Raw genomic sequence first — 15,125 nt, forward strand, 5'->3', positions numbered from 1 at the left:
AATTTTGATTTTATTTTATCTTTTATCTTATTTGTTTATTTATTTTTTCCATTAGAAATGAACCCCGATTGCACGTCACAGCCTCCAATAGCGCCCCCTAATGCCTGGATTTCCTTTCAGCTCACTGTGATGTGGTGAAACTCAGTTTTGAAATGTGTTGACTCTTCTATGACTGGAGATAATTTTGAGATTGAGGGCACCATTTAACTATGATCATTATTACTAGTGTTATCATCCCACTATACGTCATCAGCACCAATGGGCAGTGCCGGTGTATGCTCAGTCTCTTCTTTAAAGGCAGGAATGTAAATCCACAGGGATTAGTGAGAACACACTGGGCTGTAAACCCTTCAGTAGCTCTCCAAGGGGTCTCTGCCTCAGTGCGTAAAGTTGGGACGGGTCTCCGGACGCACCGCACAGCACTTACAATCGCACAGTCTCCATGTGCGTCACCTCTGTGGGATACTTGACATAAGGATTTCTGATATTTTGACTCCACAACCGGCGCGGGTCACTGACAAATGAATATCCTGGCGTTTTTACTGATGTGAAGGCGTTTTCCCTTGAACGGATCATCTGTCCCGGAGCGCAGAGGGGACATGGGTCAACTTTATGGTGCGACTCTTTTACCATTTGGCGCTATCTGTGTTGTTTTTCTTTGGGAATCTGGTGCCAGCTCTATCAGGACGACGCTTGCAGTGGACACCTCGAGGTAAGACTCGTGGACTTGATTAGATGATCCTAAAAATATCTTGATTTTTTTGTGAATGAACGGCTGGTGAAGCCATGTCAGCCTCATCCATAATAAGTTTAATCAGGCATGTAGTGGTTTACAAATGTCGGGTTTTTATCATCACAAAAAACTCCACAAAAAGCCTCAACAAAACTTTTTAGAAACAGCAGTCATTTGTATGTTTTTCAGTTTGAACCACAGCGTCTGAATAACAGTTTACTGATGTGGTTAGATACCAGAGATTAAAGCTCTGTAAACGTTTTAGTGGCATCTACTTCACTCACATTACTAGTTTGTTTCAGCTTTTAATTTAATCCTTAAAACAAGCACTTCCCTGTCAGATTATCACACAGTGGCAAAAGTCATAATAGAGTTTAGTGTGGTTTATTGGTTTCTGCTCTTTGCGACATACTGTGAAAGCAGCCTGTCACAGAGGAGACCCCGGGATGAACCGCTGTAGCGCGTCTAATCTAATGTGATTTTCAAGGAAATGCAAAAAGTCAAAGGGAACTCCAAATGGTTGGAATCGGTCGCGGTGCAGAGAGCCAAATGTTACTTGTGTTCAGACAAAACATGACAGATGCTATTAAGGTGCCCGGACACAGTAGGTCAGGAGGTGAGGAGGGGATGTGAGTGGAGCACATGCACCCAATATTCTGAGGAGAGGAAACCACTGAAGCAAACCGCTGAGCAGCAGGTTAAACCCCACTAAATGACAACAGATTTATTTTTTATGTATACAGCCCACAATCTGGCCACATTATTTAAAATGACACAGGATCATAAAACCTTAGATTTATGCTTTAAAGGTTCAGTATAAACTCACATTAACTGCTATGATTGATGGACCTCATACTGTAATCAAACTGGAGTTCTTAAATTTTTAACTGAGACCATGTATATGCTACTGTATGACTGTAATATTGACATTGCCCCAGCAATGTAATGTACATTAATTAAGTGTTGTTAGCTTTGTTGACATCCTGAATTTCACAATGTATAGGCTATTTAATAATTTTCATGACAGAGCTAAGAGCTAGACCAGTAAATGAGCCAGGTCAATATATCAGCCAGTTTTAGCCTAACATAGATATATCAGTGTCGGCATAACGGCTACAGAAGTGTAGTGCATGTTCACACTTAATGAGTTAACTCAAAATTCAGTTCACACTGATTAAAAAGAACTAGTTCCCATTCATAATTCACAATTTGAATTTTGAAGTAAGTTCACAGTCCCTAAGTTTGTATTCATGTCTTCCATTTTTTTTAAATAAAATATATTTTGATCATCATTCACTAGATATTTCCCAAGATGAGTCAAATGCTTCAACTCAGTGTGTTGTTTCAAATTTGTTGCTGATGTGGCTGTTAGAATCTGTGCTGATTTGTTCATAAAAGTCCTTCAAACATCCAAATGAACTGGCTTTCACGGTACTGGTAGGCATATTGTCAGAAGTGCCTTTAGCACTAGCCATGCCGGTGCTGTGTTGGTATGCTGAGTGCCGATGTGTTCAGTTCACCGTTCGCCAAAAATATGAGTATGTTCAATGAACGTGTTCTTTTAGCGCGTTCATGCACAATGATGATTTACAGTATGTCGGCTGATAAGTAACACAGTACATAAATGCCATGGGTATGTTAAGCAATGGGCGAACAGATTCTTTTGACAGTATTGGTTCCTTCGAGTTAATACATGCAAATCTTTCGAACCCTTTGAGTTTTGATACATCTTGCAAAACAGGATGTCAGCGTCTTCAGGACACTCCATTATAGTACGTGCACATTCAACAGCTAGTGATGCCCACTCCTCAAAACGTTTCTTTAGTGCATTACCAGTCATCCTCTATGAGTTTATAAGCTCAATACGATGTCACAGAAATGTCGCTGACCAACAATCAGTCGTTCTTTAAGGGGCAAGTAGTAGATGTCTCAGTTACCTCCTGTCTTGTGGTGTATTCATGTGGTGTTGGAATAATGTGAGAAATCAGTCATGACTCACCTGATCTGTTTCCTTTGCGCTTCATTATCAAAGTGTTGTTTGAACGCTCTGAGCAGTAAAACATAGCACATCTTCTTTGTAACGTTCATGTTGTTTCCACCTTACAACTTAAAACTCATGAACACACTGAAGTCAGAAGATCGAGCATCTGAGGAGCATGTGAATGCACCATGGCCTTGGCTGCTGGAGGTCTGGGCTGGAGTCTGATTTAACTGGTCCTCACTCACGAGCTTAGCAGTGTGAGCAGTACCCCACACTAACAGCAAATGGGAAAAGTCAAGGATTGACAAGCGCTTGGTCGATCGACAGGCTGACTCGTTAGATACTGCACACTAAGAAGAGTCATTTAAAAAGATTTGTTAGTTCAATTTTGCCCATTTGAGGTTATTTAGTATAGTGTCTCCATTGCATAGGTTGTCGAGCAGAGAGCGCTGGAATTTTTAACAACATTTTGTAAAATGTCCCGCTCAGTGTATCTTTATCACACAATTGAAGAAGCCCTTATGTAAAATGTTTATGTGTTTAAGGCTGACACTGGTGATTGTTTTCATTATCGATTGTTCTGCTAATTATATTTTTGGTTAACTTATTAATTTTCTGGCACTATCAACTTTTTCATGATGCCATGTATGTTTAACACTGCATAATGTGGCAATTCATGTCAAAGTACTGCTGAGGTTTAACCCCTTAATGCTCTGGACAGCTAGCCTGGAAGTCCAGACCCAAATCTAGAAAGATTTAGGGTCTGGCCATGAGTAATGAAAATGGTCCAACTCAAGGGGCGGCACCAAGCATGCATGTGTAAATATCACTGCACGCAATTGGATAACACTACGACCAATCAGAACAAGACACGGGGTGACGTATACGCTTAGCTACCAGCGGAGCTAACAAGTACATTAGACTTGCCGTATCCGGTCGGCAAAACAACAAAAACGTCCTTCTTGCAAAGGAAAGATTTGAGCGCTGTCTTCAGTTCCTCTTTTAGAGAAAAAGCCAAGTCTAACTCATTCATTGTAGCGGCCAAAGCCGTTTCAAACAACTGGTGTTCATCTGTAGCCATCTTGCAATGTTTACTGACTGATTCCGGACTTCATCGTCGCAGCGCTGTCATCATCTGTTTAGCTCGCCTCTGGCCCGCCTATATCAGATACACCGATGTGATTGGTGCAGCTCGGTTTCATGGGCATAGGTCATAAGCATCATTACTGACTGCCAGAGTGACTCACTGAGCAAATTCAAATTGTGCTCTCACGAGAACTCTGGATTTCCAGGGTACTGGACAGCTACCAGGTGTAACTGTTTAAAGGGCCTGGTGGCTGAGGGGTTTCAGGCACCAGCCATGAACCACAACATCCCTTGTTTACATCAAGACCTGGACCTTTGTTGCATGTCATTTTCATGTGTATGTATAGCACATAAAATGCCATTCAATCACATCTGCTTCCATGCATCTTTCTTTTCTCAGAACAGAGTGTCCAGAAAATAAGATCTTGACCGTGGAGTATCCCTGTGTCAGAGCTGGGGGGAAGAACAGCACTTGTTTCAGGTAAGACTCCCAGCTTCAGTTTCCACTGGGCCCAATAAGCCTGAGCCACTGAGTGTAACAGCAGGAAGTGACTATACACTATACATTTGTTTTGGTATTCAGCTTGCTGTCTTTCCCAGAACAGTGATTTGCTCAAGGACACTTTGACAGAACAAGTGGCTGCTGATGTCTGTTGGAAGGAGTGAACCAGAAAATTTCTGGGGCTATGAAATGCTTTTTGTAACCACTAAACTACCCAGCAGTGTCATTTCCAGAGCTCCACACAGTATATCCCCCTGTTGGAAACTATATATGCTCATGGGAGAGGAAAATAATTATTTCCTGGAGATCATCAGTCAGAGAACGAGTGATGATCTTGAACTGAAAATGCAGGTTTTTAAATAAAGTGTCAGGATTTGTCAACCAACAGCAGCGACCCTTCAAAAGTTCAAGATGAGGATTTTCTTTTACTAACCTTGTATTCCTTATTGTATTTAATAAACACAGATGTTCTGCTATAATATATTCTAACTCCATGTTGTAGTTTGTTAGTGTTACTTTTTTGGAAAGCGGAAGTGACTAATGTCAGTTTTGAACAACATTGTTATTCCTTCCCTTGCACTGCAGCTTTCCTGTGCACTGAGCGGACTTCCACCAGCCTGGCTCTGTGACAGTAAAACAGAATTTGAACTTGAACTCACTCAGCTTGGGTCCAGAGCTAAAACATTTAGGGAAGGCATCCCCCCTCAGGGAGTTAGGCCTGCATTATAACCTAAAAAGTAGAAGTAGTCTGGCAGAGGAGGACTTGATTAGTGATGCGCTGTTTCCATGCAGTGGAAAGACTCCCTTAGTGATTAACAACATCAGATTAGGTTTTTATAATTGAATCATCAGTGTATTTTTTAGAATTAAGAAGAGGGCAAGTACAACAAGGATGATATAAAAAAAGAATATGGGGCAATTTTGAAAGATCTGAAATATTATTCCTTTCTTGCTCTTTTTTCTCTATTACATAGAGTACTGTACAGTCTCCAGGCATCTAATTTATGAAAATATCCTTTGATATCATATCATATGAGCATCTTGAAACATAGGTGGAAGGAAATAAATCAATACAATGTAGACGCTGTGGCAAGTTGTAAGCTCATCATACATCATACACAACAGGAGAAAAATCAATGTAAATCACTCACTTTGACATTTAGATAACTTTCTTCTGAAGCCAAACTTTGGCTTGGATTTGGTTGTTGGCGTAAGAAGATCCTTTAATAAATGAGGCACCAGGTCTGGTGTGAGGCCAGACCATCTGATCTGTTTATTGTCAAGGTTAGGCTGTAACAGGCTCTGCGTCTTGTTTAATTTCTGGCTCTACAAGAGATGTGTGGTGCTGGAGGAGGTGGATTAGATGAGGTTGTATTTTCCTTGCCATGATTCTCAAGGCAGTTCAGTGTGGACCTGGATCAAATTGATTTTGCAAATAACTTCAGGGGCGACCACATTGATCCATTGTGTCTGTAGTCTACATAAATATTACCTTTAATTTTACTTTCAATGGGAGCAGTATGTTTTCCAGACAGAGCTGATGAAGCAGCCTGCACATATTTCCATCTTTTTAGACAGACTAAAAACAGGTTTCCTCGTCATTGGGAAACAATCTAATGTTCGCATGCTTGCTTTCCTGATCACATCCACTTAGGAAGAGGTAGCACTGCAGGTCTGAGACCACAGAGACTCAGGGCTCTCATTTCTTGTCGTAGATAGATTTTACCTGCTGAAATGACAACTGTTGATGTAAGGTCTTACCTGGTGTAGCTAGCAATGAGTCTGAAAATACTGTCTCCAGCATATATGATATCATATATGCACTTGATGGCCAAATAAATGATGATGTGCTTAAAAATCTGATGGTGAAGACACTTGCTCACCAAGAAGCTAACATTAGCATGAACTCTGAGGTCATCTGCGTCTGCAGTGGGGCAAAAACTAAACAGTGTATGTGTTTGTCGTGAATGGGGCCTTTTTTAATGTAACTCATAACTCCTCAAAATAATGTTGTTAGTTAATGATAAGCTCCTTGGCCTTGTAAGTACCAGTTGGTCACTGCTAAGGTAGTTAGTTGAACATGCTCAATTGCATTTTATTCTTCAATGTGACCATCCCTACTCGTTATATTTTGATGTTTGAATCTTGACGCAGGGGGTTGAGGTCAGTGGGAAGTCAGGAAGGGGTCGGCAGTTAGCTTTGGGATACAAAACCAACTGGCTAGGGTTAGGAACAGATCATGGTTGACATAAGTCACGTCAGTTGACTCCCTTGACTATTAAAGTTAGGTTCAGGCAACAAAACTATTTGATTAGGGTTAGGAAAAGATCGTGGTTGATATGACTAACTACTAATGTGACAAACGACTGACGTGACAAAATAACTCAACAGTGACTTCTCTTTTCACATGGAATATGAGCACAACCTTAAGAAGATTTTCTGGCTTTTTATATTACGTAGTAAGAAGATTTTCTGGCTTTTTATATTACATCTGTTGCTCTTTACATCTAATAATGAGGCAAACAGGTTTACATCGGAGCTGGTTCAAAGCCATGTTCATCTCATACAGACACTTAAGGGTACCCCCTGCATCGCTGTAACATATTGACCTTGGGAGCACTGCCTAAGCAGCATACTGTAGCGCTCTGGGAGTAAGACCAGACTACACATGGGGAAATCCCAAGCTTGACATGCCTGCCGTGCCTAGTTACAGTTTCTCAGCTATGATCGGACAATTGACGTTTTTAAACTGTATTTGACCCGGTCCTGGTCAGTCTAACAGTCTAATCTCTACCCACAGCTCTGCCGTGTTCAGACAGGCTAGACATTTTCCAACCATTTCTGGTTTTCTTCTCTTATTTCTTCACCTGGCACACCTCTCTCATATTTAAATGATCTGGGAATCGGTGATATTTCTTGAGTTTTGATTGAAGCTGACATGCCAACCATTCGGAAAAATTCACACCTTCCCAAAGAAAGTGGGTTTAGTTGCTATAAAAACAGAGAGGCAAATTATGGTACTTATAGTACTTAAATTATGATAGCAGTTTACATAAGGCATGACCTTTTATGAAAATAATCCTTTGATGTTTAAGAAAATGATTTCTTATGTTGATTTATGTATCCCAATAAAAACAGCCTTTATGAAATTTGCCCAACCTGTTTGTCAGTGCACTGTAACTCTGACTCTACTTCTCGCACTTCGTTGCTCCTGTCAGTCTCACTGTCGACCTCTTCTGCTGCACCATGTGTGTGTGCTGTGGATAAGCTAAAATCTAAAAAGTTTTGTGGTCTTATGCAGAAGTAAACCCTCACTGCTCTCACCATCTAAACAAAGATCTTGCCGGCCACAGATGTCCTCCTCCTCCAGTGTGGTTTTCACAGCGATGAGGGTGAATCAGCTCGATTTCTACATTTCTATTGTTCTGGCCATTTCGCGTTCTTATTCTGTCTTTGCTGGAGGTCAGATTTCAGCCGTGCCAAGCCAAATATACATGGTTCGTACCCAGATTCTGAGTGATGTGAGTGTGTGTGAGCTTGCATGTTTATGTATGACTCTGTATGGATTGTCTCTGTACTGTCTGCGCTGGCAGTTACAGCAGGTTTATGCTGATGAGAGTTAATTTTCTGCTGCCTTCTGAACCCCGTCTCTCTAAATACTCTCAGCTGTGGAGTCAAACTCTGACAGGACTGATGGGCTCCACTAAACTGTAAACCATCCTTCCACTTGATTGGCATGTTGTTCTGGTTTAAGTACCCTGCACGGCTCATTACTGCAACAGATAACACCCACAATATCACGCTACAGTATGTGAGCTCAGGCTCTTACTCGGTTTAAGTAAGGGATGATGATAAAAATCATGAGACATGATTGATTTTTATTGTTACCATACTTTATGCTTCTTTTATTGTTACAATCAGTGTGTGAGAGCCAGGGGGAGCTTGGCTCCTCACATGAGCTTCCTAAAAACATGATTTCAAAGCACAGTGGTGTAATATCATCAACTTTACTTACTGTAATTAAAAGATCAGAAAAAAACAAACTTTCTTAGTCCCGCTGTAATATTTGGTTTTGATAGGCGTGAGAAGATGAGCCTCCCCAAAACCCATGGCTACGATGACCCATTTCTTCAGTGGGATCATTATAGTTTTATGTTGCTCTATTGTTGGAGAAACAGAAATGAGAAACGGCAGGAACTGAAAAGTATTATTTACATCACCTGGAGTCACCAAACAGCAGCACTCACTGAGATTAGCGGTATCTCAAGTGGTAAGTGCTGTACCACTCCAAAGCTAACTCAAATCTAAGTTTTTAGTTTAAAAGTCACATGTGGAAGTTTTATGTGGACATTTCAAAAAAATCCTCTAAACTAAGGGAGTATATAGACTATTTAGTCAATGATATATGATATGATATTGCTGACAAATGCTGCGAAAATACAATTTTGTTTCGTTCAATTCGGGAGCCTACGATTACAATGAGACAATGTCAGTAAATATCCACATTGTGTTTGTCCTGGCTGCTTATCATTATCTGCCTGATGCTAGTGAAGTGAATATCTTTGAGTTTTAGACTGATGGTCATACAAAACATATAATCTGAAAATGTACGTGATTGGCCCTTTTATTACTTTATCAAACAAAAATTAATCAATTAAGTAAAACAATTATGAGCAAATGAATCCACAATGAAAACAAGATTGCAGCCCTAAAATGATTTCCATGTCTGATGACTGTGAGCCCCAAATGTTTGGGCACTACAGCGTATGATCTGTGGAAATACAAGAAGACAAGATACTGATCCAGGTATGCACCCATCTTAAGAAACTGGCATAACTTCAGATAAAGCTTCAGAGAGGATGACGTCTCAGAGCGCATGTAGCAATACTGCATCGGTTTCCCCCATTCCTCCTTCCTCACATTTTTCAAGTGTATTTCTTGCTCTTGTCTTCAGTGAGAGCTTCTAACCAAGTGAGGAGAGTTATTGAATCAGGATCATGTGTCCATAGTCTCTCTTTATCGATTTCCTCCATAAATACATTCCTACAGTACAACTAAGTGCAGAGTGTGTGGTCGGATGAAAACAGTGCAACTGAATTTGAGAGAGAAAAACTCAGGGTTAGAAAAAAAGGAATGCTTACAATCAGTGTTTCTTGACTTTCTCTCCAGGAATTTCTCAAGGCTGAGTCACACAGGCTTTGGTCGTTTTGGGTGAATTGTTGGCTCTGAAGCTTCTTTGCGGGGGTCTCTGATATCATTACACTACTGGCTCGTTTCACACATTTTTGCTTTAAAAATCACCATTCATCTGTTATAGAAACAGTGCTCGCTCACTCACTTTATACACACACAGTACACAGATACAGCTGTGTGTGACCTGCCAACATCTTCACCAGCATCACTAGACATTAGGGCTCTTTGTTGTAGCTACTTGTCGTTACTTGCTTATGATCTATTAATGCTTTTGGTGTGAGAGAGCGCCACTGGTCAGAGACATAATACCAGCTGTAATAAGATTTTAACCACAATCACTTCCCGTCGTGACTCATTATACTACTCATGCAGGGTTTGCCTCTGTGAACATGTTTTTGCGTGCTTACTGTTGAAGGCAGGAAGGCCTCTTTACAACTGGTATTCACATGCGTCTCATATGTGGATTGTGTCCACATCAGATATACTGTAGCTGCATTCCCTTTCCCCTTTCTGTTGCCAAACTGCAGTTTGGACGAGTGTATTCTTGTGATTTCCAGCCTTTAAATGATATACATATGTCAAGTATTGTTCTCTCCAAGTTGTTTTTTTTCCCTGTGTTTTGTGGTTGGATGTGGATGAAAGCTTTTTCTGTCTGTGTAACTGTACGGTTTAAAAACTCTTTCAATCCTTCCAGCAATTAACACAAAATAACTAATCACTGAATCGCTGCTATAGTTTTAATCTTACCCAATCTCTTTAATAGTAATGCAACAAATGAGTAGTTTTTTCCACATAAAGCAACTCAGTTCAGAACCATTGTTATAAGCCAAGGCAGAGCAAACCACAATTGAACCAGAATAATCCAACTTCTCTGCAAATAAAGTGGTTCTCCTGGGAAAATATTTAATCCCAGACTGTGTATAACCCCAACAAGCTCCGCTAAACAGAAGTTCCCACAGTGATTTGGTGTCAGAATTGCAAATTTTAAATTGAATGTGATTTTATTGCAAGAAATAAAATGCTGAAATTTGCATTCTAATTTGTAGTCAACCTATTGGTTCGATCATGGCCCCCAGAAGGGAAAACATACTGACTTAAGACCCTTTCCCACTGCACAAAAAACCCTCTAACACCACTAACATCTGGCTTTCGTGTGTAATAGGAAAGGTTACAATTGGCATTCACACATGGGTCAAATAATGCTGCAGTAGTAACAGGTATTTATTGGCTCCTGCTCCTATTGGCAGTGACGGAAACACAACAAAACAAAAAAACAAAGGCATGCTAATCTGCTGCAAAGCCATGTAGACAGCTCTGGTCTGCTGGCAATGGGAAAGGAGTCTATAGCGTACTTTAAGTGGGTTTTCCCATATTTGAAAATAATACCCATCTGCATGTGCTGATTTTGGTGGGAAAGGGTAATTCAGTGATCCCCTGACTTTTCCTCTTTTGCCACCATGAGCTTGATTTTTTTTTTTTAAATTTTGGACAATTAAAGAACTTCCCAGTCTCAGCTGCATTTTGTGTTTAGTGCTAAGATGTGAATGTTTGCATGTTAACATGCCAAACTAAGATGGTGTACTTGGTACATGGTACTAGCTAAACATTAGCATCGACATTGGCATTTAGCTCTAAATGCTGCTTTGCCTAAAAACCTGGGGCGCCGAAAAGGGGGGAAAAAGGAGAAGGATTCTAGGGGCCCATGATTAAGAGGGGCCCAGAGAGGCCCCTAATAAAATTATAATACTGAAAAAAAAAATAATATGACACTAAGTTATTAACTAACTTATAATCACAAATATATTTTATTTACAATGTACTGGTAACAATAACTTTATTTGTTTTGGAAACATTAACGCCCCGTAAGAGAAAGTGAATGTGATTTTTGCATTGCGTTTTGGATTATGTCAGAAAATAAGATCTGTGGCTAACACAAGTTTATGATACTTACATAATAATAACATAACTTACATAATATAATCTTCACATATGAACACCTTTCATACCGCATTTGAAGCTTAAATGCGATCGCCAGAAGTAAAAAGCTAACGTTAGGCTTTAACGGACTACATGACTACTCCACGGTCGCATGACTCTTGACGTCACCGCCACTAAGCTTTCAACTGATTTCGGCCACTTTATTTTAAAAACATTGTATAATGTGGAAATCGGACTGTTTAAGCTAAATAAGAAGCTGTAATGGCGGACTGCCAGCACTCTCGCCTGTTCGAGGGTGATGACGTTTAATGTCCCTGACAGGGTTTGTAGTCGTCTTGAGCATCTTGTTAGCAACCGCCTTTTTTACGACACGTAAAAGCTTCAAAATTCACAAGTATGGTATTTACTGACGTGTTTTATGTCATAGAACAAAACCTGAAAAGCTTTTGTTAACCACAGACCTTATTTGAGGCATTTTACCAAAATCCCATTCAAAAAACGTATTGACTTTTAGACAAGAGAACCGGAAGTGCTAAAAGCGCTAACGGAGTTCCGGGTTTACTGGCACACTCTATTTGTCACAAAGCAAAGGGTCGACAGTATGTCGCCCAGTATTTCAAAAAGCAAGGTGGGTTTGTTAGTGGTTCATGTGGTGGAAAGTTATGGAATATAAACTTTGTCCCTGGTCTATAAGCAGCTTATAGACCAGGGACAAAGTTTATATTCAGAAGAAGGTGATCATTTTAGTTAGCGACGAGCAAGCAAACAACTTTTTTTTTTTTTTTGCTGAGCGAAAAACACTTCTGGTTGCTGATAGGTAGGGTTTAATTTTTGAAATTAAAACCCTTGGCACGCACTGCAGCGCAAGCAGACAGATGCGCGACTCAGAGCAGCATGTGTCACTGACACCAGACTCAGAGCGCAGCGGACCGGTGGAAAATGTCACCATCAGCATATTATCTCACATCAATAAAATCTATTTTATCATTATTTTGAGTCACATTGTTGAAAGAATTTAGTTGTCTGTGTTCAAGCAGGATAATAGGTCTCCATTCATTGCACGTCGGGCTTTCATTTCCTTGTCGGAGATGGTGTTGCGTTCAAGGTCCCCCCCAAAAAAGGGGAGAAAAAAAAGGCTGAATATTCAAAAAAAAAAAAAATTTCACAATCAAATCCCGTGCCATTGAACGAAGATTCGAAGATTCGAATTTTTTGGGTCAGCCCTATAACGTACACTCTACAGAGCCAGGTCCAGGATCCTCTTCGAGTTTGTCAGGGAGGAGTGTGGAAGTGGAGGAAGAGATTGTTCTTCTTTCACAAATGTGGAAATGATACCATCAAAATGCATAGTTTTATGTAAAATAGCATCAAAAATTTTTGGCAGCCTCCTGGCCAGCTGTGTATAGATCCCAGTAAAAATTCTTTTCATGAGGCCCAAAATCCCTGGTGGCACCCCTGCTAAAAACAGCCACATGGAGCTGCTACCATTGCTGTAGACTTTTAGCCATCAGTCATTTCTAATTCCTCTCAGAACCCTGATGTCGTATACAACATCAAATTATGCACTTTGCTAATCTTAAAATATCTCCATAAATCTATGCTGTAGAACCTTGCTCTAAATGGCTGCCGCTTCATCTCCATTATAGCTTTCCAACAAGGGCTCCAGTACAATTATATCCCTTTCAGAGGCTTTGTCATCCAGCATGGAACAGCAGTGTCTTTTTGGAGTCTTTATAAAACTAGTAAATCCAATGAAGAATGAATGAATGAATGAATGATTTTTATACATTTATCCGTGTTCAAAGGAGTCCTTAGCCATTAGCTGAGGTTTACCAAGAGCAAGAGGTATCCCATGATGCACTGGGTTGAGTCTGTCAGCAAATCAGAGGCTGTGTTTCTGTGTGTATAACAGCGCTGATTCAAAGGACATGTGAAAGGGAATGACATGACATTCAGGACGGATAAGCAGATGCTGCTGTTATGCGCAACAGAAATATGGGCCGGATATTGTGAATGTAATAAATGACCTGATTTTTCCATCATTCCATTTTAACACATTTTATTTGGCTTTATTCAGGAATGGTACAAGAAACTTTTATCGATAAGGACTTACTTAAGAAATACAGTTGTTGTTTTTTTTAATCTGTGTTGTCTACCAAGTCTTGTTAACCACAATTCAATGTGAGATTCAATTTCCAGTTTTGTTAATGTCTTGTATTTTTTGGTCATATAATTATTTATACATTAATGTGACATCACTGCAGTATACATATTGTACTAGCCCAGCTTGTCCTAAAAAATGTATATAACATGACTGCATTACTGTGCTGACTTTCACATGCATTATTACAAAAGGAGACCAGGCTGACCAAAAATAGAAAAATATGTCTTAGACCTTTGAAGTATCAAAACAGTGCACACTCAGTACATTAACAATTTGCTGTCAGTTTGGTCAGGTGTGTTTCTGACCACCCGTACTAATGATCTCAATTATGGGGTCCTCAGCCCCATGTTTTCATTGACGCCTGCAATTTACGTAATATATGTGTTTTATGATATCATATTAACAGTCTGATCGCCCACAACTGAGACAACATCAACATCTGAAGCTTGTAAAGTCTTACCAGTGCAACCCCAGAATAAAGCCATGACTTTGTAAAAACCACATGAGCTTTAAATTTGCACTTGGTTGCTTTTGGTCAGTGAACATTGTTGTTGGCTTGACTCAGTAAGTTTTAAATCTTTGCTGGTTTTAGTTGTTGAACTGCACAATTGGGGTTCGCCTGTTTTGCTAAGTAAACCACAGTGTGTGTCTTTGTTGGGTTGAATTAGTGGGCCGCAGTTTAAAGGCTAAGGGTTACTGAAGGTTGGACATTTGTTTTCTGATCTCTAAGCATTCCCCTCTTTACTTCAGAGCTCAAAGTCTTATACAGGCCATGCCAGCTCATGTAATCACATTTGGTCTCAGAGGCCCGTCACGATATGCCTGGAGAGTGGATACCAGTGGTTTGAAGGTCATTCCACAGTGTTTGTTTATAGCATAATTTGAACATCCTGCCAAACAAGAGTTCAGAGTGTTGTTTTCTCTTTTTTTGGTCCAGAAAGGACAAGGTGGAAATGTTAAAGACCTTGTTCAAATGTTTGGAAACTCCAGTAGTGGTATGTAAGCGGCGGACAATTTCTCCCAAGCACCAATTCCAAGTTCAAACCCCCCACCTACAGTTGCCCTGTGTCTCACCCAGAAACATTTAAAGTGTCCATTAACGAGACCCAACCAAGACTGACTCAGGTCCAGGCCTGGACTCCATCTCCACTCTACAGCCTCTCTCTTTCTTGTTGGACTCAGATTCTCTGTTTTGCTCTGGAGAGACAGAAGCCAGGCCTCCGTCTAGTAGCCTGAGTATTAACGCTGGGGTTGAGGTCAGGTCATATGAAATAAACAACAAGTTTCTTAAATGCTAAGTGTTGTTTTGAAGGGTGTGTAATTACGAAACTTTGTTGTTAGAGCTTTATGCTAACCAGAGAAGGTCAGCAAGGTTAGTGTTGAGAAATTGATCCGGTTCTTGACCTTGTCAAAAATGATTATGTCTGACTATGTTAAGGCAAAAGAAAATAAAAACAGAAACACTTCAGTCTGTCTTGATGTGCTCTTTGATCTAATCACCAGTGTCCTCTACTTCTGCCCTGCTGTC

The 15,125-nt window shown here is 40.2% G+C and overlaps 1 protein-coding gene across 1 annotated transcript in view; it reads left to right on the forward strand.

Annotated features, from left to right (window-relative positions):
• The first annotated feature begins 214 nt into the window (after positions 1-214).
• The window catches only part of LOC125905764 (collagen and calcium-binding EGF domain-containing protein 1-like), a 41,272-nt gene continuing 26,361 nt past the window's right edge, over positions 215-15,125 (forward strand). Inside the window, exons 1-2 of the mRNA XM_049603956.1 lie at positions 215-712; positions 4,201-4,281. Coding sequence (XP_049459913.1) covers positions 600-712; positions 4,201-4,281 — 194 coding nt within the window. The 5' untranslated portion in view covers positions 215-599. The remainder of the gene's footprint in view (positions 713-4,200; positions 4,282-15,125) is intronic.

Source organism: Epinephelus fuscoguttatus, linkage group LG2 (assembly GCF_011397635.1).
Source record: "Epinephelus fuscoguttatus linkage group LG2, E.fuscoguttatus.final_Chr_v1".
In the NCBI taxonomy this organism is placed as follows: domain Eukaryota; kingdom Metazoa; phylum Chordata; class Actinopteri; order Perciformes; family Serranidae; genus Epinephelus; species Epinephelus fuscoguttatus.